The sequence below is a fragment of the Acomys russatus genome, chromosome 4 (genome assembly GCF_903995435.1).
Source record: "Acomys russatus chromosome 4, mAcoRus1.1, whole genome shotgun sequence".
Taxonomy (NCBI): Eukaryota; Metazoa; Chordata; class Mammalia; order Rodentia; family Muridae; genus Acomys; species Acomys russatus.
In genome coordinates this window covers 54,571,707-54,598,949 of record NC_067140.1, presented here as the reverse complement: position 1 = coordinate 54,598,949, position 27,243 = coordinate 54,571,707, and the positions used below count along the sequence as shown (strand labels likewise).

The window sequence follows — 27,243 nt, the reverse complement described above, 5'->3', positions numbered from 1 at the left end:
TTTTCTTACATGTGAGTATGTGCACCATGTGAGGAGGTTAGAAGGTGCCAAATTCCCTAGGAATCAAACCCAAGTCCTCTGTAGAGCAACAAGTGCTCTTCACTGCTGAGCCTTCTTTCCAGCATCCTTACTACATTTCTGAGACAGGGTTTTACTATATATTTCTGATTGGCCTTGAACTTGCAATCCTCTTTCCTAATTCTCCCAAGTGAGATTATAGACATGTGCCACCCACACCTGTCCCCCCCCCCCCAAAGGCTAGTCTTATAGGTCATGGTGGTAAACACCTCTGATCCTAGCACTTGGGAGACAGAAGCAGGAGAATGTCTGTGAGTTCAAGGCCAGCCTGGTCTACATAGTAAGTTACAGACCAGCTAGAATTGCAAAATGAGGCCCTTCCTCAAAAATAAATAAAGTTCTTGCTGTTGTTTTAATCGAAAATCGAAAAATTGTTCTTTTACCAATAAAGACTAAGGAGCTAGATGCCGTGTTAAAAAACAAACAAACAAACAAACAAACCTGCTAGCTCAGAGAGGCAGAGAAGCACCCAGCTGACCTTCCTACTCAGCTCACATCCCAATGGAAAAGGCCCAAAAGGTTCACTAGCTCAGCTGACAGTCCGGGAAGAAAAAGCCAAAACACCCAAGGGCAAAGGCTTGCTAGCCCAAGGCCCAAAAAGCGAAAGGCCAAGGAGCTGAGGAGCTCAAGAGCTAGAGAGCTGAGCCAAAGAGCTAAAAGCTAAAGAGCGCCAGCTAAAATCCCAAGACTCAAGACCCAAGAGCTAAAGCCACCAAAGACCCCTCCTCCTTTTACACGCTGTCTTAAATACTCCTCAACTCAAAGTCCCTCCTACTCTATAATCCCTGTCAGCTGGTTTCTTGCTCTGCCTCTTGACCTAGGGCCAATTTTATTAAATCCTGTGTACAGATAGCTTTTGGGTTAAAGGTGTGTGTAAGGCACGCCTTAATCACCTGTTTACAATAAGCAGAAAGTTCTTGGATTAAAGGTGTGTTAGAGCTCGACCACAAGAAATAGGAATTTACGGTTCAACCTCAGGGATCACATGAGACCAATGACAGGCTTTTATAGTTGACAGACTTTTACAGTTCACAGTCTTATGGATTACACTGAGGTCAAATATCCTGCAACATCTTGCCTCTGATTTCTTCCCCTCTTTCTCTCTGGGTTTCTAAGACAGGATATCTCTGTGTAGACCTGGCTACCCTGAACTTTTTAGACAAAGTGGCCTTGAATTTAGAGAGATCTGCCTCTGCCTCCCCAAGTGCTGGGATTAAAGGTGTGCACCACCACTACCACACACACACACACACACACACACACACACACATTTTCCTATCTACTTCCATATATAAATGCATACCAACCCAACCATATTGTTATTGAGGATACTGAGTTTTTAGACAACATTAGTTTGTACATACTCGCTTTTAACTTGCCTTTTGCATGTCTTAAAAAATTTATGTCACTTAAAAAAATATTATGCCAGGGCTGGAGAGACAGCTCAGAGGTTAAGAGCACTGGCTGCTCTTCTAAAGGTCCTGAGTTCAATTCCCAGCAACCACGTGATGGCTCACAACCCTCTATAATGAGATTTGGTGCCCTCTTCTGACCTGCAGGCATTAAATAAATTTAAAAAAGAAAGAAAGAAAGGAAGAAAGACAGACAGACAGACAGACAGACAGACAGACCCGAGCACAGAGTCTGCTCTTAAAATAAAACTATGCCAGTTAAGATCCATCTAAACTCCTACATTAGCTTGGACCTAGTAGAATTTACTTATATAGCCTCCTAGTTCTGTTATTTCCAGTTTACACACTCACTGTACTGACCATCCTTATACACACTGTATTAAGTTCTAAAGTGCATTATGAACTCTAAGTCTTCCACAACATGACTGCCATGATAAATCTGGATCAAGAAAGGTTTAAAGTTGGCAGAGAGTGACTGCAATTTTCAGGAGCTCTTGTTTGAAAAGACTACATTTTCAGAATCAATCAGTTTGGCTGTACAGTGGCTACCAGCAGCAGGGATAATATAGCTCCAGCTTTGAGACCAGAAGGGACAGCAGGCCTGGAACCTTCCACAGTTCACACTGCTAAGGGTGATGAGAGCTACAGCAGGGGCCAGTGGCAGCGCCTGACTCACTTAAGCCTGGAAGAGGCAAGGAATCACCAGAATTCACTACACATTCTCCTACTAGTTGGGACTGTTCCTAGTTACTCTCTCTCTCTCTCTCTCTCTCTCTCTCTCTCTCTCTCTCTCTCTCTCTCTCTCTCTCTCTCTCTCACACACACACACACACACACAGTGTTAGATTCTGAAAAGCACTATCAACTCTTGCTCAACTGTGGCATTAATGTGGCTGATGTGACAACAGGTGTGGACCAGAGAGTTAAGGCCTACTGAGAACGGCTTGCATGTCCAGCTGCCAGGACCTCGTTGGTGGCTCTGATCTGCCATCTGGCTCCAACCCCTGAGCTCTTATGCACCTCGCAGCTGACTTCCCCAGGGTGTGACTAGGTATGGCGGGGACCCCAGGTGGGGTCCACTCTGCTGTGTGCATTATTGGCTTCCCTTGCTCACTGCAGTGGACAGCAAGGTTAACAAGCCAACATCTCATGGTTCCGACCCCCAACCAAGCAGTCCATCAGAGCCCTCCCTGGAGAGGAGCACACCCTCCAGGCGACAGCTACTTTAATAGAGCCAGAAAAACCTCAGCTGTCACCTCAGAAGTGGCAGAGGGGAGAACCTGCAAAGTTCCATCCTTCGGCCCACTACCCTACTGCTACTGCAGAAAACACGCCTGACCAGCAGGGCAGAGTTCAAGGTGACACGGGAAAGATGGAGGGAAGATATTTCACTAGTAATTCATTATCCCTTCTGTCACTTCAGCCACCTTCATTGTAGGGTGCATTTAAATAAATATTTTTAAAGTTCTATTTCATTTAAAAGAAATGTAAAAAAATTTCTTTTTAAAAATCTTTTTTTAAAAAAAGATTTACTTATTATTTATACAGTATTCTGTCCACACATATGCTGCAGGCCAGAAGAGGATACCAAATCTCATTATAGGTTGTTGTGAGCCACCATGTGGTTGCTGGGATTTGAACTTAGGACCTTTGGAAGAACACACAGTGCTCTTAACCTCTGAGCCATCTCTTCAACCCCTAAAAATCTTTTTTTTTTTAATTTTTAAAAATTAATTTATTCATATTACATCTCAATGGTTATCCCATCCCTTGTATCCTTCCATTCCTCCCTCCCTCCCATTTTCCCCTTACTCCCCTCCCCTATGACTGTGACTCAGGGGGACCTCCTCCCCCTGTATATACTCATAGGGTATCAAGTCTCTTCTTGGTAGCCTGCTATCCTTCCTCTGAGTGCCACCAGGTCTCCCCATCCAGGGGACGTGGTCAAGTATCAACCCCTAAAAATCTTAAAAGTTTATATACTTTAAGGAGAGAAGATTGCAGATAGAATCAAAGTTGGCCCCTTTCCTTAAATGAATAATTTTCATGGCTACTTTTGTTTGTTTGTTTTTCAAAACAGATTTCTCTGTGTAGTCTTGATTGTTCTGGAACTCACTCTGTAGACCAGGCTGGCCTCAAAGTCACAGAGATCTGCCTGCCTCTGACTCCCAAGTGCTGGGATTAAAGGAGTGTGCCACCAAGCCCGGCTTTCTTCTCTTCTCTTCTCTTCTCTTCTCTTCTCTTCTCTCTCTCTCTCTCTTTCTCTCTCTCTCATCATGGCTATTTTTTATTATGACACACCAAGAACCTTGGTTAAATGCTATGTGTTGCTTAATGACAGGGACATAGCCTGAGAATATGACATCATTACAGAGTGCTCCATAAATTAACACAGCTCCAATGTCACAGCCAGCCTTATGTGGCTGCCACCACCTGCACAACCCATCACTGAGGAAACTGATGTGTGGCACAGGATTGCTCACATTTAGGGATTTCCACATGAGTGACCAGGGGATGAGTGGGTGACAAGAGCTCACCGCTGGGGGTCAGTCAACTGGAGACTAAGGAAGAGAAATGTGAAGGCAAGAGAAAAGAATGCAGAGAGACAACATGAATAAAAGTGAATAATTAGGAAAACAAAGGTGAAAAACAAAAGATAGAGTGCGAGGAAGGGAGAAGCAGTCCAGGGCAGCTTCTGCAGGGCGCTGGACCAGGGGAGCACCGCAATTGTTATATATCTGCTCTTATTAGAGATTGAGCAGGCAGTGCTGGCTTAGATTGAGAACACTCAGGGTCAAGGTAGAAAACAGTGAGGGGAATGACCTGGCCAAATACTTCAGGCCCAAGGAAAGCCTCTGTACTGAGGACTCCATCCAGCTTTGAGCCAGTGAGATGGCAGTGGGAGAAAGAGCCTGCCCCGCAATCCGATGACCTGACAACCCGAGTTTGACCCCAGAGCCACCTGGAAGGAGAAGAGACTCCAGAGAGCTGCATCCTGACCTCCACAAATGTCATGACAGTGGGGTTCTTGCACTTCAAGACACAGATATACAGACACACACACACACACACACACACACACACACACACACACACAAATATACTTTTTAAAAAGCTGGCTTTGTAATGATTACATACTTGCGACTGACAAATATGGGAAATCCTGGGGCTAGAAACGGCAGTCATTTGAGCCTCTGACATGACTGAGTGAGAGAACCACTGTGAGTAGTCAGGAAGAAAGAGGACAGAACAGAGGTAATAAAGAACTATATATAGGGGCTGGAGAGATGGCTCAGAGGTTAAGAGCACTGGCTGCTCCTCCTGAGGTCCTGAGTTCAATTCCCAGCAACCACATGGTGGCTCACAACCTTCTAGAATGAGATTTGGTGCCCTCTTCTGGCTTGCAGGCATACACACAGGCAGAATAGTATATACATAGTAAATAGACAAATCTTAAAAAAAAAAAAAAAAAAAAAAGAAACTGTACACAGATGCTTATCCCATAAAAGGTATGTACATCATTTTGTTATCACCAGTACCTTTCAGTTTATTAGTCAGGTGATAAATTCTCCATTGACTGGCTCCCACATAAGGAAGCTCTTTATCCTATGCAATATTTCTAATTCATTTTCTTAGTTCTGAGCCATCAATTCTACATTTTGAAAGATACATCGATTCCGATTCTGACATTGAGGCTTTATTTTCTTTTTAAAGATTTATCTATTTATTATGTATACAATATTGTGTTCACATGTACACCTGCATGCCAGAAGAGGGCACCCAGATCTCATGATAGATGGTTGTGAGCCATCATGTGGTTGCTGGGAATTGAACTCAGGACCTCGGGAGGAGCAGCCAGTGCTCTTAACCTCTGAGCCATCTCTCCAGCTCAGAGGCTTTATCTTTATGAATGAGAGCTTTCAAAGGAAAATGGAGCTGCATGTTATCACTGTATATAGTGATCTAATGCACATGAGCTGTGAGACTGAGCTATACATATATTCGGTATTTGTTCTAAATGTCAACAAAATGTTCACCTGGATAAGAATATGTATTTTCTCTTTAGAATACCAAATGTGCTTTAGACAACAGTGCAAATGATTAAAAGATTACTTCACCCATGTCACTGCTGATACAGCTAGATTCTTCCATAAACTTGATCTTCTTGCAAATTGTTTGTATGAAGATGCTATGTCCAGTTGGATGGTCCTTAGGTGTTTATAATACTATTCTATAATCTTCAGATTTTAAGACTATTATGAAGTTAAATAACAACAGCAAAAATAAATAAATAAAACATAAAAGGGCAGAACCATCCTTCTCAGCTGGTTTCCTGAGGCGCCCTCTTTGGTCTCTTCGACTCAGCCTGCCATATGGAACACCCAGGGCACTTCTCACCACTGCCAACTCTTTTGGGGTAGATAGGAAGTAGGAAAAAAACTCTACAGTATTCCAGGCACTCTCCCAAAAGTAGTTGGAGATTCAGTAATTTAACTCAAGTAGGTTTAGAAGAATGTGGGAGACTGTAATGAGGAAACAGGACACATGAGCCTGGAAAAGGAATTCACCCTAGGTCTCCGTTTCCCCATTCCTTAGCCACACAGGAGGAAAGTGCAACTAAAAAAAATCAGCGACACTCACTTTTTCAGGAAATCTTGGAAGTCAGCTGGCAAGTCACTGGGGATGGTCACAGGGTACTCCTCACACTCCTGTCCTTGGCTCAGAGACAGCAACAGAAGGCCGAGACGCCACACGTCCCCTTTCTTTCCCGTTTTATACGGCAGGGCATTGTCACTAAAACGAACTCGAGTTTGCTCAAAGACGTCCTCCTTGCAAATGTCTGCCAGACGCTTAGAGATGCTGTAGTCCGTTATCTTTACAGTGCCCTCGGTATCTACCAAGACATTGGATGCGCTCAGAACCTTGTGCACCACGGAGTTGCTATGCAGGTAATCTAGGCCTGCCAGGAGCTGTGCTGCGTACTTGCGCAGCTGGTGGACTGGGATGGGGCCTGAGTGGCTCCGGTGGGCAGCTAGCGAGACCCCGCTGACATGCTCTGCCAAGATGTCTACCACGATGGAGTCCTCCTGCTCTCTGGAGTTCATTGCGAAGTAGCGTAGGACATTTGGATGGCTCAGCTTCACCAGTGAACTGAATTCTGTTTCTGCTCCTTGAATCTGAGAAGAGTATTAGGCAAATGACATTTAAGTGGTGTTTCATTTCAAAAGCAACTGTGAGATAGAAAATATACTTTTAAAGATGGAAAAATAAAATGCATGACCTGAATCTCCCCCTAAGCTGGTGACAGTGCATACAATGCAAGAAATTACAGCTCATAATCAACTTCAGTGTCAAAGTGGAGTGGCCAAATACCAAAAAATTGCTGAGTGGATTTTAAAATCAATTTTATTTAATTTTTTGGGTGTATGTGATATAGCTAGTAGAAAAAAAAAAAAGAACTATCATATTTAAAAATACCATTTTCTGTGTGGCCGGAGAGATGGCTAAGAGGTTAGGAGCACTGTCTGTTCTTCCAGAGATCCTGAGTTCAATTCTCAGCAACCACATAGTGCCTCACAACCATTTGTGAGATCTAGTGCCCTCTTCTGACATTCAGTCTTAGATGCAAGCAAAACGCTATACACTTAATAAATAAATAAATTTTTAAAAAAAATAGTATTTTCTGATTATATTAAGAGTTATTGTAAAAAAATTAAAATCTGGGGGGTGGAGGTGTAACTCAATTGTCGAGCATCTGTCCAGCAGGCAAGAGACCTTAGATTTAATTCCCAGCACTACAAAAAGAAAATTTAAATATATTTATTATACATATATTATATTTGAGGGGAAAAACTTCTCAAACTTATTCATATGATCATCATCAAAAAATAACTATTGACTTTGGCGTGCTTCAAAGTTCTCTTGCTAGCTGGGCGTGGTGGTGCACCCCTTTAATCCCAGAACTTGGGAGGCAGAGGCAGGTGGATCGCTGTGAGTTTGAGGTCAGCCTGGTCTACAAAGTGAGTCTAGGACAGCCAAAGCTACACAGAGAAACCTTGTCTCAAAAAACCAAAACCAAAACAAAACAAAACAAAACAAAAACCCAAAAAAACAAAAAACAAAGTTCTCTTGCTTCGGTTGTTTTTTAACCTCTTCATTAAGTAAAGTCTACATGCTATATTAAGTCTTCCCCTGAGTTCAGCATTATAAATTCATGTAAAATTCTTTTTCTCGTTTCTAGCACTGGACAAAGACAAAGGAAAAGAAAAGCCCTCAAAATTCAGTTTTAAAGCAAGATTTTAAAAGAGTAGAGAAAATATAAATAAGTACAAACAGCATGGCTATGAAGCGGTAACTAATCCCAGTAAGGCGGAAGTCCCAGGGTCCTGAGACAGGAGGTGTGGGGCTGGGGAGGTTACAGAAGTGGGCGGAGGCCTGGTGAAGGTGTGGCTCCTCCAGGGCCCTCACACTCTGTGGACCATCTGTGGGAGCCAATGAGATGCAAGCTTTTGTTTCACCAACTACAGCTTGAGATTAGGTCTTTGGTCAGGCACAGCAAACACCCACTGACCTTTTTTTGAATTTGAGACAAGGGCATATGGAGCCCAGGCTTGCTGGAATGCCCTGCTGTTTGAGGTTGCAGTCCTCCCAGTCTGGATAGCCATTCTGAGCTCGGTGTTAGATGCAGGACTTCCTCTCCCCAGCAGGGCGTCCAGCTCTCTACCTGACTCCATCTGGAGAGCATCTTTAGACACAGATGCCCTTAACTACATTTGATATATGGCCCTTGACACAGCTCCCTGCTAGCTCCCTGCGCTTACAGGATAATTAGGTACTGTATTTCCAATCATGATAAGAGCATGCTGCCAAATGTGAACCGAGCATCTTTAAAGTGCCTGGTTACAACCAATTATGAACGCCTATCCTGGAAGGCCCCACCCACTCTCCAAAGTGGATAGAGCCTTTGCCCTCCCTGAGTAGAGTTGAACTAGCTCCTGAAGTGTTCCTGGAGTGTTCGATCTCTGTTGTGCTTATGGCCTGCCAGGCCCTGCCATCTTGTCTGCTGCTCCTCCTGCCTCAGTGGGCTGGTGGCCAGCAGCCGCCCAGGGGAAGAGGAGAACCACACAGGCTGGCCTCAAACTTGCTATGTAGCTTAGGATGACTTTGATCTGGTCTTCCCACCTCTAGGTCCCGGGTCCTGGCACTGACAGCGTGCGCCATCACAGCCGGTTTACCTACCTGCTTTCTGCACTTATTGAGCTTTTCTTGCTCCTGACTGGTAAGGAACGGGCCCGTCTTTTTCTGCCACTGAAGGACCCACTCATACAGCACAACAAAGCTGCCCGTGGCGGTTTCCAGGCCATTGTACACCACCTTCCCCAGCTGCTCATCGCTGCCTGCAGAGAGAGAGAGAGAAAGGTCACTGCATCCTGCAAACTGTGTGTGTGCACACACGAATGTGTGGGCACTTTAACTCCAACAGTGGGTACCACATGCTAACTTTAAAAAGTATCATTTACTGCAATACATGCCCATTTGTAACCAATGTTTAATAATAACCAATACAACTCGAACCTTCAAATACTAATCGTAGAAAGCTCAGAATCAGTGATGAGATTTTAGCATCAGGTGAGATAGAGGACAGCGTCTTGGTGGACCTACACTGCTGATTTCTTAGCAGCTCACCGTTGCTGACCATGCCTGCTCTGTCCTTTACACAGCGCTGGAGAAGGGAACCTCCTCAGGGTCATCACATTAATACAGATGAATGTGCACAGTGCGAACAGCTTTTAGTCTAATTTGGAAAGTGGCCACAGCAGAGGCACAAGCTCTGACTATGCCCAGCAGAGCCAATCTGCCTGATGGTTTGGAGGGAAAGTGCCAGAAATGAAGGCTAAGGCGACAGCAGTGCGATCAGTCAGCTAACAGGCACATAGTCTTTTTTCCCCCTTGGGGACCAGAATTGCTGTAACATCAAACACAGTGGTACAAAAATCTCCATTGCCATTAAAGATTATACTAGAAAAAAAAATTCAATTTTCATTTTACTTTTATTTTCCTTTTGATACTTCTTTTACCATCTCATAGCACGTGTGGCACCCAGGCCACACAGTCCTTGATTGTAGGGGATACTTTGTGTCTGGCTGCCAACAAGTTAGATACCAGTAGCACCCCCATCACAGCCTCAACCACCAAACATGACTGTACACTGGGGTAACTCAGTGGTAGACTACTTGCTAGGCATGTACTAGGTGTTGGGTTCAATCCCCAGCACAGAAAACAAGTAGTCTTCAGAATCACCAAATGACTCAGGCGGCTAACTCATTTCCAGGTTGGAACCACTAAAAATATAGTAATCTACCCTTGCATGCAGGTGTGTGTGTGTGTGTGTGTGTGTGTGTGTGTGTGTGTGTGTGTGAATGTGTGTGCGTGTGCGTATATGGATATGCTTGGGTGCTGGTCTTCAGGTGCTGTTCATCTTGTTTTTGTGGCAGAGTCTCTCACTGGCCTGGAACTAACCCAGTGGGGGGCTGGCCAGTGAGCCCCAAGACTCTGTCCACCCCCTTGGTACTCGCATTACAAGTGCACGCCATGGTGACATGGTGTTTAGCTTTTTTTTTTTTTGTCATTTTAAATGTGGGTTCCGGGGAGTTGAAGTCAGGTCTTTTTGCAAGCACTTTACTGCCTAAGCTGACTCCCCAGCCTAACCCGTTCCTTTTGGTACAAAAAGCTAGTTTTTCCTGATAGTACTTCACTTCCTAATGAAGAAAAGGTTAAGATGCATTGACAACTGTGTTTTCCATTGGAAAAATCAGAAGCAACAAAACCCTGCACGTAAAAGGAAAAGTACTTTGGAGAATTATGGATGAATTTGCTCACTTCAACTTTGCATTTAACAGGCAGTTTTTACGTCAGGGAAATGCTGGCAATTTAGAGATTTTAATTAAAATAATCTAATTATTTGCTAGTCATAATGACTCCTAAAGGTCTTAGCCTAACAGGGAAAAGCCTTGATGTTTGAAAACTCGCCTGCTAAAGGAAGCAACTTTAGAAATGTGTATTGAGCAGCTGTTGGAGACAGTGACTCTAGAAGTTTATGGGATGGAGGATGACACGGCTCACATGAAGACTTAGTATACTACTTCTATGTGCGCTGTCATACCTATATCTATCTATATCTATATATCTATATATATCTATCTATATGACATAAATAAACATTTATTTATTGTGCATGTGCTCACACACATGCATGCACAGTATGTGTGTGGGAGTCACAAGACAACTTTTGGGAGTCAATCCATTCCTCTGCCATGTGGTTTTTGGGTATCACACCTAGGTCAGCGCCCCATCCACTAAGCTACTGTACTGGAACTGTATGGGAAAAGCTAGACATTTCACAATGGCTGGGGCTTTTACATTATAATTTCACTTTGCTACCCTCATATCACCTTTTTCTTGATGGAGGTGACCCAAGGAACATGTGTTTGAGGCTAAACGAGAGTGTTTGCAGACACTGATGGAAGCTGTCACACACCAGCAACAATCACTTATCTGGACAGCTAGCTGTCAGTGTCTCAGCCACAGCCATAAACCAGTCTCTATTCTCTCTAGCTCCAACAACATTAAAACTGAGAAATGAACATTAATTTTGTGGATTTTCAAAATGAAACTGTTTTATTGAACATTAAACAAATCAGTTGATGGTTAAGGAAAAAAAAAAACCACATTTCATAGAAAATTAGGGTCTATTTACAATGCCAGACCCATTGTGAGAAAATAAATAATTTACTCTTAGTAGTTAAAAAGGTAAATCTAACTAGTAGGTTAACTATGTACTAGCACCAGCGAGACTAAGAGCCTGAGGTACTTGGCCTTCCTGAGTTCCCAGGTTATTGAAGCAGGAACCAGCTCCTGATGTGAATGTCTGAGTCAAGGGCAGTCTCAAGTCCAAGGCCAACCACCTCCACGGTGCTCTTGACCCTGCCTGGTGGCTGTCTGGGGCATGTTAGGCCTGTGTCTGCAGAATCCTAGGCTGTCTAGCTGCTATTGCAGTAGGCAGGCTGAGTGTCCGGATCACAGACTGCTCAGATGTTTGCTTTCTTCCCCCCTTCACCTGCTGCCCACTCGTTAGCCAGCCATTCTCTGGCTTACTCAGACCACCTTAAAATGAAGAGAAAAGATGTGGAGAGCAAGCAAGCTTGATTGATATACTTTTCATTAACACTGGTAAGAATATTTACAGGACTGAAAATAAAAGTTGTTAAAATCACTCCATGAAATCGAGCCCTAGCAGCTTATCTCTGTGGCTGAGAAAGCCAATATAGAAAGTGGATTTTAAATAAGTCATCAAAACCCTGACCTGCAGAGAAAACTTCATTCCAAGCAGCCACCAGAGACAACTGCTAAGTAAGATGTAGAGAAAAATACGCTGGTTTTTGCGGCCAGGCACACTGTATCGTGTAGGAAAATGCCAGGTGGATGGAAAGTAACTTAAGAGATTTGTGAGCTGAGGATGTGACTCCATAAACCAGTACATGCTCGGCAGGCACAAGGAACTTGGTTCAATCTCCAGACTATGAAGGATAAAACAGTGCCTCAGTTATTAACGATCTCCAGTATGGGGCTCATTTTGCTTAGGCCCATTGTATCAGTACCAGATGCACATGATGCAACCTTTAGAACTATCTGTCCACTAGTGTATTCCCAAGAGCATGGTTTTATCTCCGTGTTACATCAGAGGACCTGAGCAGCTTCTCGTCCCAGGCATGAGTAACGGGGCAGAATTCCAGCTTCTTGCTGGGGAGGGTCTTCCTTGGACCATGCTAGTTTATGTGCTGGTCTCTAGTTGGCTTTGTTACATCAGGATTAATTTTAGTCACTAAACAAACTTAATGGACTTGGCTAATTTACTCACCAACACATTTCCCTTTGTGCACCATGAGCTGATCAGGGCTACCCACACAGAAATACAGGATTTCACAGCCAGGAGAGGTTTCACCACTACAGACAGAATACTGACGTTCTCGCCTTAAAAATAAGAGTGGACAATGTGTTTTTCCTTTAACTTACAATTCAACTCAGGACATTCTTGCCTCTCCATCCCTCCTCAACTATCGGCCCGTTCAGTCCAATCTCCGTGTCTACTGAAGATGAAACTGAGGTACTCCACAACACATGGGGAAAACTATTGCCCACTACACTTGAATCGCCATAGACGCCATTCAGGGTGGGATTCACCAGCCACTCCTGGCTGTTTATACTGAAATCAGAATTCTGATCTTGACCCCGCAAGGTGGTAAAGATGGTTGTCTCAAAAGCCTGGTGACCTCAGTTTGATCCCTGGAATACGGAAGGAGAAAACAGACTCTACAAGGCTGACTACCACACAGCACATATCACACACATACAAAAAATAAGTTCTTATGTCCTTCATCGCCACCGGGACTGGTGGCTACTGTATTGACATAGAGACACACAGCATTTCATCGTTATAGGAGTTCACCTAGCTGTCCATCACTGTAGGGAGCTCAACTGGTGAGGGCAGCTTACATTCATCCCTCACAGATCGTGCACATCTTTTCATTCCCAGACGCAGAAGCATCTGGAGAACTCTCAGAAGCAGGGATTCAGAGGACTCACAGTTCCAGTCTGCGGCTCAACCATGGACTGCTGGCTCGTTCATTTTCTTACTGACTTTGATACTCTTTGTCATCCCCCCCCCCCAATACTAACCTCTCTATTTTTTGTTTTTTTTTCCTGTTCTCCACACCCCCTCTTTACCATGGATGGAGGGCACAAGCTGGGAAACTAGGATGCAAAACTAATTGACAAATTGGGGACAGGGTTACAGTGAAGGAGAGAGCTCACTAGTGCTTGAACACTCTGCGATGCTCTGAGGAACTCCACAGCAGATCTAAAGAGATTTCTTAGGCTAAGAACAACTTGTGACCTTTTTTTTGTTGAACACAAGAAGCACAGAAGAAAGTTCACTATCAGTGTGGTCCCACCCATGAAGGAATCTGGCAGTGGCCTTTCAAGCCAACACTGAGGACAGACGGCAGACACCGCCCCGGCTCCATTGCCTACAGTCCTGTCTGAGATCCTGGTCCATCATCCAGTCCTTCTATCCTATCTGTTCCCTTTATCCCTGCACTGCCCTTGCAGGCTGCACTCTCTACACACTTGCCCTGGCTCTTCATATTCACACTACTGCCTTGTGTCTTCAGGCCAGCTCCAAGCCATCCCCTCCTCATACCACTGCAGCCAAACTAAGCCAACACCGTCTCCCTCCATTGTCAAATTCAGTTTTGTTATCCTGTGGTCCTTTGACTTTGGTTTGTGGCATGGTCACCTACTGCGTTTCACTAGTCCTACACCCTCACTAGCTCCTGTTTGGACATCTCCAACTTTCTGCCAAATACAAGCACTGCTCAGTCATAACCCTGTGTCTTTGCTTCCAATCCTGCACCCCGGCCTTCCCCAACCTCTTCCCGTACTGGTTCTCTTATACCAAACATGTCCCACATATTCTAAATTCTGGAGCATAGCTGATATACTGTAGTTCTGCTTAAGCTTCTTGAAAAACAGGAGATGAGATTTGTAGAGAAAACACAGCAAAGGCTCAAAACCATAGTTAGGTTCACATGAAGAATCAGCATCCCCCATAGGAGCTCTGCCCTAGCCAGCAGAGGGTGCTACACGGGCCTTTCATCCAAGCCATCCCAGTGCCCTTCACTGACCAGTTTGAAGGTGTTTTGGGGTATTCATCACCACGCACTCGCGCCACAGATCACAGAGATATTAAGTTGACACTGACCTGTAAGCTTCATCCCTACTGACCAGCTTTCAGAGTGCTAGAAGAAGCTATTCATGCTACAAGGGGGGTAAGGTAATCATTGATCTTGCCCAACTACGAGCCCTGCAAGCTACAATCAAGTCAGCCCTGGCAAGATATGCCTATTGGTGTAACAGTGGCATGAACATCATGGGGTAAGCAACCACTTTGACTATACTTAAGTTTCACTTCAGAAGATGACATCCATACCTGGCACCAGTGTTGGGCCTAGAACCTGTGGTTAGACAGGTCACAGGCTGTAGAAGAAAACCTACGACCCTGATTTAGCTAAATGGACTTTGTAGTAAAGCAATTCTTATTGACATTGCTCTACCCAGATTAGCGCACCTCAACCCTCATCAGAGAAGCTGCTTTTTGCAGTAATAGTGATTAACATGGAGCCCCACAAGTGATCAAAGTGCAGAGTATGAGAGACTGTGGAACACTCAGCCCTGAATGGACGTCTACCTCACATTCTCCTCTTCCCAAGGCGCAGCGATCCTTGTAGAACTCTCCTCTCAGTGGAAAGACTAAGAATCAGAGGTGGGGGTTTGATGATGGTTGCATGTTTTGTCCTTGGTTGGTGCCTTTGATCAAGCAGAACCCCTGGGCTCAGATCCACCCATCATAATGTTCCTCTTGTAGGTTTCTAGGACCCTCTGGATCTACCTACTTCCCTATCCCCTATATTTTTCTCACATAGAGTCTCAATAGGATGTTCTCACCTCTATCCCACTTTCCTGGTAGGTGCAGATTTTGATGGGACCTGCCCCTTGGGCTAGTGTCCAGTTGATACCCTAGCACCATATTCAGGGGGAGGAGGTCCCCTTGGTCACAGTCATAGGGAAGGGGGATTGGGGTGAAACTGGGAGGGAGGGGGGAATGGGAGGATGTATGGAATGGGATAGAAAATGAGATGTAATATGAATTATTTTATCTTTCAATAAAAATGTGTTAAAAAAAAAAAAAGAATCAGAGGTGGCGAATGCATGCAAGGAAACAGTATTCTCCACACACAAAGGGCAGCCGCACAAAGGAACTCACAGTGATTGTGACTGCGTGCACAAACCCCATGCAAATGCAAGCCAGACTAAATCCTAGCACGGAGAGGGGAGGGGGCATGAAGTTCCACACCTACTGGGAAGCTACTGGCAACAGAGGCTGCTGGGGGAGGGAGGCCAGTTTTCTTTGAGAGTTTAAGCCCAGGTAAGTAGGCCAAGCTCCGGTGCAATGCCACACATCTAAGAATGTATGAGCAGCCCAAACTGGATTTGATGGAGTAAAAAAAAAAAAAAAAGACACAAAGTTGGGTGGGGAGGAAGTGGGGGGTGAATTTAAGAGGGATGGGGGCCAGTAAGACACACTGTATGAAATTCTTAAAGAAAAAAAAAAAAAAAAAAAGACCACCTCATTACAATTGCTAATAGTGTTAGGGCTCAGGACGAAGCTTAATTGTAGAGCATTTGCCTCGTATGCACAAGGCCTTGAGAGTCACACAGCCCTGCAACAAATAACTAAACAAAAAACATACACATAAATATATGCAATAAAAAAAAAGTATTGTAAGAAAAGGGTAATTAGGACTAAGGAAAAGTGGAAATGGTTTTGAAAGTGAAACGGCAAGTGTGGCACATGCCAGCCATCATTCAGGAAAGGATGGCATTGAGATCAATTATGGAAGCTAAAAAGTACATCACAAATGAACAGATTTTAAAATATGGAATAGAGAGGCAACAGCCAGTCAGCAGTGCCTGTGCTTACTTGGGATGCATCAAGAACTGGGCCGAAGAACCTTTCAGGTCAAGAGCAGCTGCTTCTGAGCTCTCACAGACACTGCCTGCCTACAGAGAGTGACGTCAGTCTAGGGCCTGCCCTGGTTATGGACGTCTCCTGAGTTTGGGGAAGCATCACTTACACTAGCAGTTTTGCTGGTAGCTGAGACAGGTACTGAGCCTAATAAGATGAAGGTGGTTTCAAACAAGAGAGCCAATACTAACAACAAGTTCTCACAAAAGACAGACAGCTTGATAGAGTGTGATTTTAGACACTAAATCAGGAATATAAGTTCTTAATAACTGAAGAGAAAAAACAGTAATGAGGTCCAGTGAGATGGCTTGGTGGGTGAAGATGTTTGCACCATGCCTGATGAGTGTGACTGTGTATCTACATGGTGGGAGGAGAGAACTGACTCCCACAGGTTGTTCTCTTAACTCTACGTCGCACACACATACATGTACATGCACACAAACACACAAACAAATAAAAGTAAGGGCCAGATGGCTCAGCATGCAAAGGCTGAGCTTTACAAGCTTGATGACCCAAGTTCAGTCTCCAGAACCCACAGAAAGATGGACGAAGACTCCATTCCACAAAGCACTCTGGCCTCCACATGTGTGCTGTGGCACTCACACAGAATAAAGAAACTAATATACACCTTTAAAGTGAAAAATGAAAAAATGTAAATAGGGGTCAAATGGCAAGAAAATAAGTTGCAATGTGTCAGCTCTGCACGGCTGTCTAAGACCTGCCACCAACAAGGCCACGAGTGTGGCGGCTGCAGTTTGGAATTGCAATGCACCAGAAGGCTCATGTGCCAAAGGCTTCTCCATTCCACGATACTAGGAATTGGTAGTCTCTAAGGCAGGGCCTAGTGGGACCTCAGCTCTTTTTTTTTTCTGTGGCTTCATTATGAGGTGAAAAGGTTTTCTGTGTCGCACACTCCCCACTGTGATGTGTTGACTCACCAGAGGTCTAAATGAAACAGGGCTGTGGGACTGGTTTAGGCCGTGGGACTGGTAGGACAGACCTGACACCTGAAAAGTGTTCTTCTGAGTTCCATATGTGCCCCATAGCTCACATGTACACACATACCACACTTACAGGAACACACAAACAAACATGAACACATATACACACATACAAACACACACCCCTATACACATTTACAATAATAAAACTTTAATTAGAAATGAGCTGAAGAACCTATAATATTTAATAACCTCTCTGTTTATGATTTCTGCATTCAAATTCCTTTCTGGTTTGCAGAAGGCCACAGCACATGGGCAGAGAAGATCTCTAAGTAGGAAAAGACATAGACAGAGCAGTGTTCTTCTTGTGACCTCTAGTGACAGAGAACCCAAGAGCCCACCTCAGAGGGTAGGGCTCCCTCCTTTTGGAATGGGTATTCTACACTGTGCCCACTTTGTGAAATCGCACACATCTGTGTTCGTATCCACCTACAGCAGGCCACGTAGCTCATGTGCTGGAATACTTGCCCAGCATACACAAGGCCCTGGATTCAACCCCCAGGACCCAATAAACCAGGCCTGGTGTATACCCAGCACTTAGAAGGCAGGAGACAGGAACATTGGAAGTTCAAGGTCATCCCTGGCTACAGAGCAAGTCTGAGGTCAGCCTGGGTTATAGGAAACCCCCACTCACCACCACAAAAAGTTACAGGCTGAGACACAACAGTATGAAATATGAAATTTGAGTCGATGGTGATGATTCAAACGGATAAAAATTTAAAATCATTAAAAGTCAAAACGAACTGTACTGAAGGTGAGATTGTGACGGGACACAGGCTGTTCTAAAGAGTTATGCAACCGGCTTCATTAGGTCCTTGAAGCCACGATGATGATGCTTGCCAGTAATGCCGCTAGGCAGGACGCTGAGGCAGGAGGATCCCAAGTTTGAGGTCAGTCTGGGCTTTATGTTAGATTTTGCCTCAAAATAAAATGAAAAAGAGCTGGAGCTGGAACTCTGTGGTAGAACCTAGCCTGCATGCGTGAGGCCCCGGGTTCAAACACCAGTACCACAAAGCACATGGGAAGCTAGTTTCATCTAGCTAGCAGACCGAGATACAAGCGCTAGATATTCGTTCTGGTCTCTATCTGAACATTCTCGCCACATGCACTGTGGGCCGTTCTTACCCCTCCACATCTCTCACTCCCTCACATGAGAAGTCTGAGGGACTTACCTGGACCTTCCCGAGGAGTTTGCCCGGGCTTTACCATTCCCTACAAAGTCAGGAGAGCCTCCGTGGAGAACGGCAGCTGCCCGGTGTCCTGCTGGGTCTCTCTTAGAGCCATGATCCAGGTTTGGCAAACTAGTAATTTCCAAACGTTCCTAGAAAATAGAGAGTAAGACCCACGTTAGCAGGCCACACAGGAGGATGAGAAGCACAGTGTGGAATTGGCCACTCAGCACACATGTTTTAGTTCCATTTCTGTTGCAGTGATGAAATACTCCATCAAGAAACTTATGAGAGAAGTTTCTTTTCAGCTCACAGTTGCAGGCTACCGTCCACCACTGTGGGGAAGTCACTGGGAGGAGGCCACGCATCTACACTCAGGAGCAGAGAGAAAATGATGCAAGCATGCCTCATACTTAGCTAGTCTTGTGTAGTTCAGGGCTCCAAACCAGGGAATGCTGCCACTCACAGTGGGCTGGGCCTTCCCGAATCAGCTGGCAGTCAGGACAAGCCCCACAGACATACCACAGGCCAGCCTAATGCAAACAATCTCTCCTAAGACTCTCTTCCCAGGGATGCCAGGTTGTGTCAAGCTGACAATTACAGTTAATTATCACAGCTTAGAGCATACCAGCTAGACTCAAAATGTAATGTGCACCAGGGGATGGCCACATGTGCTGGCGTAAGGAACTGAACTTTGGTTCCCTACACACACACACACACACACACACACACACACACCAAACAACGCTCCCCCCACCAAAAAAACAAAAACAAACAAACAAAAAAAAAACAACAAATAAAAACTGGATGTGGTAGTATGTGCCACCAAGGAGGAAAAAACAGGATGATCCTGGGGGCTCACTGGCCAGACAGTCTAGCCAGTCAGTGAGCTAAGTTCAGGAAGAGACCATACCTCAAAAAGTAAGGTAGAGAGAGCCAGAGAGATCGCTCAGAGCTCACTGGTTACTCTTTCCGAGGACCTGGGTTAGATTCCAAGCACTCACAGGGCAGATCACAACTGTCTGCAACTCTTAATCCCAGAGGATCTGACACCCTCTTCAGGACTCCTCAGGCAACTGCGCACTTGTGGCACATGAACATGCATGCATATAAAACATATTACACATAGAAAATGGGGGGGGGGGTTGAGTGTAGGTTGTCTATTCAAACAGTTGACCCCAGCATAGCCTCCACAGGTACACATGTGCATCACCCGAAGCCAATTCTGGGTCAAGACGTGAAGTCCAGGTCCTAGCTTTAAGAGCATGAGATCTTTACATGTGAAAGAACTTTGAACCTGCACGGAAAGTTAGCGAGGCAGAGCTAGAGACGAGGACCAGAGATGGGGTGGTTCAAAAAGACAGGGGTAGCTGAAGGGAGGCAGCCCAGAGGGAGGATGGGAGGGCTGAAGGCAACCGGAAATCAGGATTGGATGTGGCTTTACCCAGGGCTGACTGCACTACAGTTCTTCTGTCTGTAGGATGAGGAGGGAGAGCCGCAGCAGGACAGCTAAAAAAGGAAAGCTTTAGCTGGGTGGGAGGTGGTGGTGCATGTCTTTAATCCCAGTATTCAGGAGGCAGAGGCAGGCGCATCTCTGTAAGTTCGAGGCCAGCCTGGTCTACAAAGGGAGTCCAGGACAGCCAACGCTACACAGAGAAATCCTGTCTCAAAAAAAAAAAAAAAAAAGGAAAGCTTTAAGTGGGTGCCGTTTCTTGCAAATGTCGGAAAGACAGTGAGGAATGCCCCATCTCACCCAGCTGTTTCTTCTTTTTTTTAATTTGCTGGTGAGTCATTCTTTGTTAAGTTTCAGGCAGGTGTGAAGGTTTCCATTCACTCTTTGGTAAGAACAATGTTTTGTTTATTTAACAAAAATCCTGTTTCAGGCTAATTAGCAACATTTCAATCTGCTTTCGGACCCATGTGATAAATTACAGTAATTATGTAGACTGAAGTTGTTTACAGATGATACAAAACACTGAACTTTGCCACCTATTTGGGAAATCTAAAATTACACAGGCAGATCGTGGCGCTGATGTACACACTGTCAGAGCTCGGGAGGCTGAGACAGAAAAATTGCCATGAACAGAAGGCTAGCCTACCCAATACTAAGACACTGCCTCAAGCCCCTTCTGCCACAAATTAGAAAACAAAACAACAACCCCCCCAAAGGCAATAAATAAAAGTTTGATGCTTTCAGCTTTAGCGCACGAGAGGAAGTGTCTCCAATGGAAATACAGATATTTTACACAAGGATGTGTGGAGCCCTGGGTACCTGCTTAGCCATTTCCTTCCTTTTCTTCTCTTCCTTGATCTCTTCTTTTCTTCTCTGAATCTCATGGAGGATTTCACGTTGCTGAAACAAGTCAGACCAGGTCAGACACCACTCTCTGCAATGGACCCCGCAGGTACATTTTGGACTCAAAACTTTTGAACTTCGGTTCACCCCTGGCACCCCCAAGCCTTTGTTTCCTGAGATCTGCATGAGCAAAGCGTGGAGGAAGCACATTCCACTGTGATGCCAGTGGTCCTGAGAGGCCGGCCTCCCTGTGGAGGTTGTAAGTCTGTCTGCTTTTTCATTCCTCTAGCTTTGCCATGTGACCATGTGCAGGGAGTGGGCACAGGGGCTGCTCTGCCAATGGCCCGGACAGGTGTGATGAAAATTAGGTGTCCTCAGAGTCTGGGCCTGGGATGGGGAAGGCCCATGTTAACACACCACGACGTTAAAATGCCTTCTCCACCATCCGTTTAACTATTAAAACTAATATTTTGATCTTCATTAATTGTTCTTAGTTCCCTACAACTCTAAGTTATATGGAAACTGTTAAGTAAGTCATCAGAAATATTAATAGCAATAATATAAAAAGTGAAAACATAACCTACACTTACAGGTAGCTACAGCAATACACCAAAAAAGACTGTTAGCTAAACGCCCACTAACTTCTAATAAGGAGGGGCTATGCACTCTAAATGGTGACTAGACATAGTTTAAGGAGAGCTAAGCAATAATGGGTGAGGTCCATCTCAACGCATGTGAGGGGCAGAGAATGTCTGCCCTGTCAAACATTAGACCACTCTGCAGAAGCAACACATAGACAGTGTTAGAACAGCTCAGTGAGCTCCTGCCTCGGGAAAAAGGAAGAAAAGAGGTAAGAGAGGGAGAGGAAGCTTAGAGCGAGAGGCAAGAGAATGGCTGACAGAAAAACGGAAGATGAGGGGTGGAGAAGGGTGGTTGGCCTGTGAACTATTAACAGCATCAAGGATTAAAAAAATTCAGAGTACGTGAATGAATACTCAAGGGAAAAAAAAACACCAAATGAACGTAATAATTTGCCAATAGACTCTAGCTGAGGTCAGCAATTGAAGCACCCTTCAAAGCAGCAGTTCCAACCTGTGGGTTGTGACTCCTTTGGGTGTTGCATATTGGATACCCTGCATATCACATATCTATATTATGATTCAGAACAGTAGTAAAATTAGTTATGAGGTACAGCAAAATAATCTTATGCCTGGGGGTCAGCATGACACATGGAACTGTAAGTACAGGGCTGCAGCATTAGGAAGGTTGAGAACCACTGCTTGAAAGCGACCCTACAGATCACTGGTGTGGAAGGGCTGTTGATTGTGTAAAGCAAGTGCCTTTTTAGAGATAAGCTGTACCTGCATAAGCTCTTACTAAGTTAACCAGGGGGCTGAATAGAAAGCAATTTAAAGTAAAACCGAGAAGGAAACCCAGGGCACAAACCATCTTAGAGGATTTTTAGAGGTGGGAAGCAGTTTCTGCTCAGGATAAGTTAAAGGAGGAATAGAGATGTTTAGTGAATGTGAACATCAGTCAGCTCCTGGCTCTTCTACTCACTAGGCACTAGGCACATCTGTCACTCAACAGGAAAACAGCTTCCCGACTCAGTGAACTCCCGCACAGGTTGGCAGGCTTAGGGACACAAGAAGCCCAGTCCTATGACCCACTTGCCCTCTGTCCTTGTCTTCTTGAAAGACCCGGAGAATGGCTCTAAAGGCAGTAGTGATGGCAGAATGGGGGACCTGGGCAGTGTTTCTCAGTGACTTCGTAGTGATTTCTATCACATGAATGTACATTTCCTGGGTCAAATGCTAAGCGAAACCCATGGGCACACTCATAGCCAGGGACGGAGTGGACACACGAATGCCGGCAGGCCTCCCGGCTGGGGCCAGCCCCCGGGCGGTTCTCACCTCCTGTTCTTCCTTCTGCCTGGCTTCCAGCAGCCTCTGCTGCCTCTCCTGAGCCTGCCTCTCCAGCATTTCTTCGTGGAAAGACTTTGCAGGGGGCTTATTATGCTCGCTGAGAAATGACTGCACATGGTATGCCAGTTCAAATATCATCACCTATACGTGTACAGAAAAAACAAGCTCAAATGATCAGATGAGGGCCAGGGCCAGGGCCACCCCGCAACGCGATGAGCAGGCAATCAGACTCAACACCTGTCATACCAGCATTTTTTCACTTTGCTCTGACATGTTTGAAATTAGGTATACGAGACAGTCACGGCAGGAAAAGCTTTTAAAGGCCTTTCTGAGTTTGTGATCAAGATGAACTGCTACTGAGATAAATAAAAAGCTTTGCTTCTTGTTGGAGGACGAGGCAGGAGGTGGGCGGGGGGAAGACCTACTCAAATTTACTGTCATTTTCCTAACATCTAAACATCTGCATAAATAAAGCTGAAAAATATCTAAGACTGCAAGAAGGGAATGGCTCTCTTCCCACGTAGAAAGCCTGCTGACATGGCAGCCCGGCAGAAGGCTCCCAGCTCCCACGAGTGTCAGTGCTGTCACTTGTTCATACAGCACAGTGGCCAGAGGCCCAAAAGCAAGTCTGTAAAGCCCTCGTTCCCTCCCTCCTGGCAATGAACCAGCATGAGGCTGGTCAACACCTAAGGAACCAGCCAGACCCAGCCAGGCAGGAAACATCCATTAGGAGAACAGAGAAAGCTGCTCTTCTGGCCTCTAGGCTAAGCCAAAAGCCATGCCTGATGTGGGAAAGAATAGTACAAGGGGCCCTGAGACCACACTGACTGGCACCTAGCTCAGGGTACAGCGGCCAGGCTGCTCCTGTCAATGAGGAATATGGATTCCTTGAGGTTATCAGAGAGCATTTAAAATCTCTTCATGCTGCTCCAGAGGGGCCTGAGTGTGGATGACACAGCCCCTCAAGAAGGCTGTCAGTCCATTCACTTGGCATTCCGTCTTCCAGGGTGGGGCTGATAGACTTTTGTTAGGCCGGAAACTGTGGTGGTGTTTACAGAATATATCCTGATCTAGAGTTGAGAAATGCCTGCTTAGAGTCTAAGAGGCAAGACCAAGACCAAAAAGACCAAGGAGAGCTTGGAAAAGCAGGCAATTTTTACCACTTTGAGAGACCATTTCTAAACTAGGCAGGGACAGGACCACCACTGTCAAAGGTTTGCTTTCAGCCGGGCAGTGGTGGTGCACATCTTTAATCCCAGCACTTGGGAGACAGAGGCGGGCAGATCGCTGTGAGTTAAAGGCCAGCCTGGTCTACAAAGTGAGTCCAGGATAGTCAAGACTACACAGAGAAACCCTGTCTCAAAAAACAAAACAAAACAAAACAAACAAAACAAAAAACAAAAAACCAAAAAACAAACAAACAAAAAAACCAAACAAAAAAGGTTTGCTTTCATGGATTTAGCTTACTAGCATTTTCTGAGTGAGTGAGATTTGATATCATTTGTAGGACTAGATAAATGCAAGCATACTCCAACCATATTCTTCCTCATCCATCTCTCTTGCCCACGCTGCACGGCTCAGGACTTGCCTCAGACTCTGCTCAGGGGACCCTGCCCTCACCAGAATTCTCCAGAGCCTTAGCAGCTCAGGCCCACCATGGCCCTTAGACTGTGCTTTGCTGCGCCGTGAGGCCAAATGATTTGCTCACGGTAGTTTCCCCAGCACGAGATGTTCAGGCAGTAAATACTGGCTGACTGATCTAGGGAGGAACCCATGAATTTGATTTTACTAATTAAAAAAAAAAAAAGAATCTCTGGTAGATTTTGGATTGCTTTCCAGGACTGATAAAGGTCTATTAATACCTAGGCAGGTATGATAGCACACACCTTCATTAATCCCAGCACTCAGGAGGCAGAGGGAAGTGGATCTCTGTGAGTTTGAGGCAGGACTAGTCTAAGTTCTGGGACAGCCAGGGCTACATAGTGAGACTCTGCCTAAAAACAAAACAACCAACCAAGATATGCTAACGCAGATTAAAAATCACTTAGAGGAGTGTGTTGGAGCACACCACTGATTCAGGCATATATAGTGAGACCCTGTCGTGTGTACCATGTCATAAAATCCCCCTGCACCCCCCGCCCCAAGTCCCCAACATCACTCCAAGGCAAATGGACTGTTCCTAGCATTGTTTTTGGTGCTGCCTCCTTGTGAAGAATGAAGTCCACTACTTTAATGGGTGGTTATCAGGGATGCCCTACCACAGCAAGTCCCTAAGGTTGTGCTAACAACTATACCCCGTTTTACTTGAAAACAAACCCAAATTCTCCAGAATTGTATTTTCAACTCCAGGACTTCAAACTTATGGAAACAAACATTCCACAAACAAGATGAATCTGCACGGCATAGCCCCACACTGTAACTTTCTTAAATCTCACCCCATAAGGATATCTCGGGAAAGGCTATTTTTTTTTCTTTTTCTTTTTCTAATTTGTGGGGAAGATTCCTATAGCATAGTAATACTGCTGTGCAACCATGACCTTCATCTTCCAATGTCCATTTCTAGGGCTTTCTAATCTGAAACTGCTCCCCCAGACTTGCCAGTCCCTGCTCTCCTGGCAACCACCATTCTATCTTCTGCCCCATGAACTGACTTCAGAGTATCTGGAATATTATATAATAACTGTTACTACAGCTAGCTTATTTCACTTATTACAATTTCCTTAAGGTTGCACCATGTTGTGGCAAATGCCAGAATTTCCTTTCTACTTAAGGCTGCATTGCACTTTGACCTATGCATGACAGCTGTGATGCTGGGTGGAGCAGGTGGCTGGAGCTCCCTGGGTGTGTAGTCACAAAGGAAAACAACCGATACTTGAGTAGACTGTGTTACTGAGCCACGACACCCAGTAGGTAAGTACAGTAAACATATCTTTCACTTAACGATGGTTTACCATTGTGGCTTGAACTGTAGATGTTAAGAGTATTTATAGCAACTTTATTTATAGTAGCTAGAAACTGGAAAACTCAAATGTATTTCATCTTGTAAATGGCTAAAGGAATATCTGGGTAGAATACTGCTCAGCATAAAATATAACAATCATTGTTACATCTAACCACTTGGAAAACTCTTCAGAAAACTGTGCTGCCTGAAAAAATTGCCAATCTCAAAAGGTTGCATATCGTGTGAAACATCTTCAAGGTGAGATTATAGAAATGGAGAATGGGAGCTGGAGAGATGGCTCAGAGGTTAAGAGCACTGACTGCTCTTCCAGAGGTCCTGAGTTCAATTCCCAGCAACAACATGGTCGCTCACAACCATCTATAAGCTTTGTCACAATAATGAGATCTGGTGCCCTCTTCTGGCCTGCAGACATATAAGCAGTCAGAATACTATATACATAATAAATAAATAAATCTTAAAAAAAAAAAAAAAAAGAAATGGAGACTGGATTAGTGGTTTCTGGGTATGAAGGAGAGAGAAGGTAGGGAAACAGAGAAGAGGCCAAGAAGAGTATCGTATGGGATCTTTGTGGGGACAGAATTAGCCTGTTTCTTGACGGCACTACTGTTGGAATGGTGCTATAAACCTGTACTCAGTGCTGTAAATGTTATTAGTGGGCAGACTGGGTAAAGGCGAAAGCAAGCTTTCTATATTATTTCTGTAGCTCCAGCTTAGCAGGCCTTACCTCTCCACATTGCTTTTTGGCCAGTTCTTCCAGGTGTGACTTTAACAAATTAACACTTTCATTGGACAGGCCTTTAGCATTCTTTAACTCTATTTCAGGAACTCTGAAAAAAAAAAAAAAAAGCAAACACACACAGAAAGAAATTACGTGAAAAGAAAGAGTCGGCTTGCATGAAGGTCTGCTAGGCTCCCAGGAAGCCTGAACATTCCATGTTACAGACCTCTTGGCTGAACCTCTCTGTCCCTGTGACCAGCCACGCCTCCCTTCAACTACACCCCAACAACTCCAGCTGACACAGTGCTCAGCATGGAGAAGCGGGCAGGCCTAGTCAGACAAAGCCCTGCCCCCCACTAGGCTTGACTTCTGACTCCTTTGCTCAGTTTAACAATCTGGTTATAACATCCCAATGCCAATCACTGGCCCTGATGCCCCTGATGCTCTCCAGAGAAACCCTTCCTGCTCCTTCTGCTCCTTGTCTGGCTGGTGACTTCTGCATGCGGAATACTGCCTGTGCTCCTTAGATGGTAATTCTATGCATGTCCTTGGGCTCCAGCAGGAAGCACAAGAATGCCAAGTGGGATTCTCACAATGGGCTGTACCTGTACCTGTCCCTCACTCTGCTCCTAAAGAAGGAGGGCATGTTGCTGCTGCTGCTGCTGCTGCTGCTGCTGCGCGCACATGCGCATGTGTGTATGTGTGTGTGTGTCTTGAACACTAGTCAAGTGCATCATATAAACCCGGCCTGTTGCACGGATGTCCGGTGTGCATGCTGCTTCATCCCTCAGAGCTCATCAAAGCAAACAGTTTAAACTCAAGGAAATTACACCATCAGCCTTAGGGTTTCCTTTTTTTCCTAACCAACAAACATCCATTAATAGCTCTCTGGGACTAAGTAGAATTGATGCGGTTTTCCTGCTAAGCATTTCTAAGTGGTCCCTGCTTTGGAGAAGCCTTCCAGACACTCACCTACCTGTGCATTCTCTCAAGGACAGGATGCTATAATCATTATCTGCCTGGACACATGAAATCTGC

The 27,243-nt window shown here is 45.0% G+C and overlaps 1 protein-coding gene across 1 annotated transcript in view; it reads right to left on the bottom strand.

The window, feature by feature from the left end:
* Eif2ak4 (eukaryotic translation initiation factor 2 alpha kinase 4) overlaps nt 1-27,243 on the bottom strand; it is a 97,319-nt gene that overhangs the window by 53,163 nt on the left and 16,913 nt on the right. The window contains exons 3-9 of the mRNA XM_051144371.1: nt 26,212-26,314; nt 22,514-22,666; nt 20,577-20,657; nt 18,308-18,456; nt 12,409-12,521; nt 8,730-8,887; nt 6,132-6,667 (exon numbers count right to left, since the gene is read on the bottom strand). Coding sequence (XP_051000328.1) covers nt 6,132-6,667; nt 8,730-8,887; nt 12,409-12,521; nt 18,308-18,456; nt 20,577-20,657; nt 22,514-22,666; nt 26,212-26,314 — 1,293 coding nt within the window. The remainder of the gene's footprint in view (nt 1-6,131; nt 6,668-8,729; nt 8,888-12,408; nt 12,522-18,307; nt 18,457-20,576; nt 20,658-22,513; nt 22,667-26,211; nt 26,315-27,243) is intronic.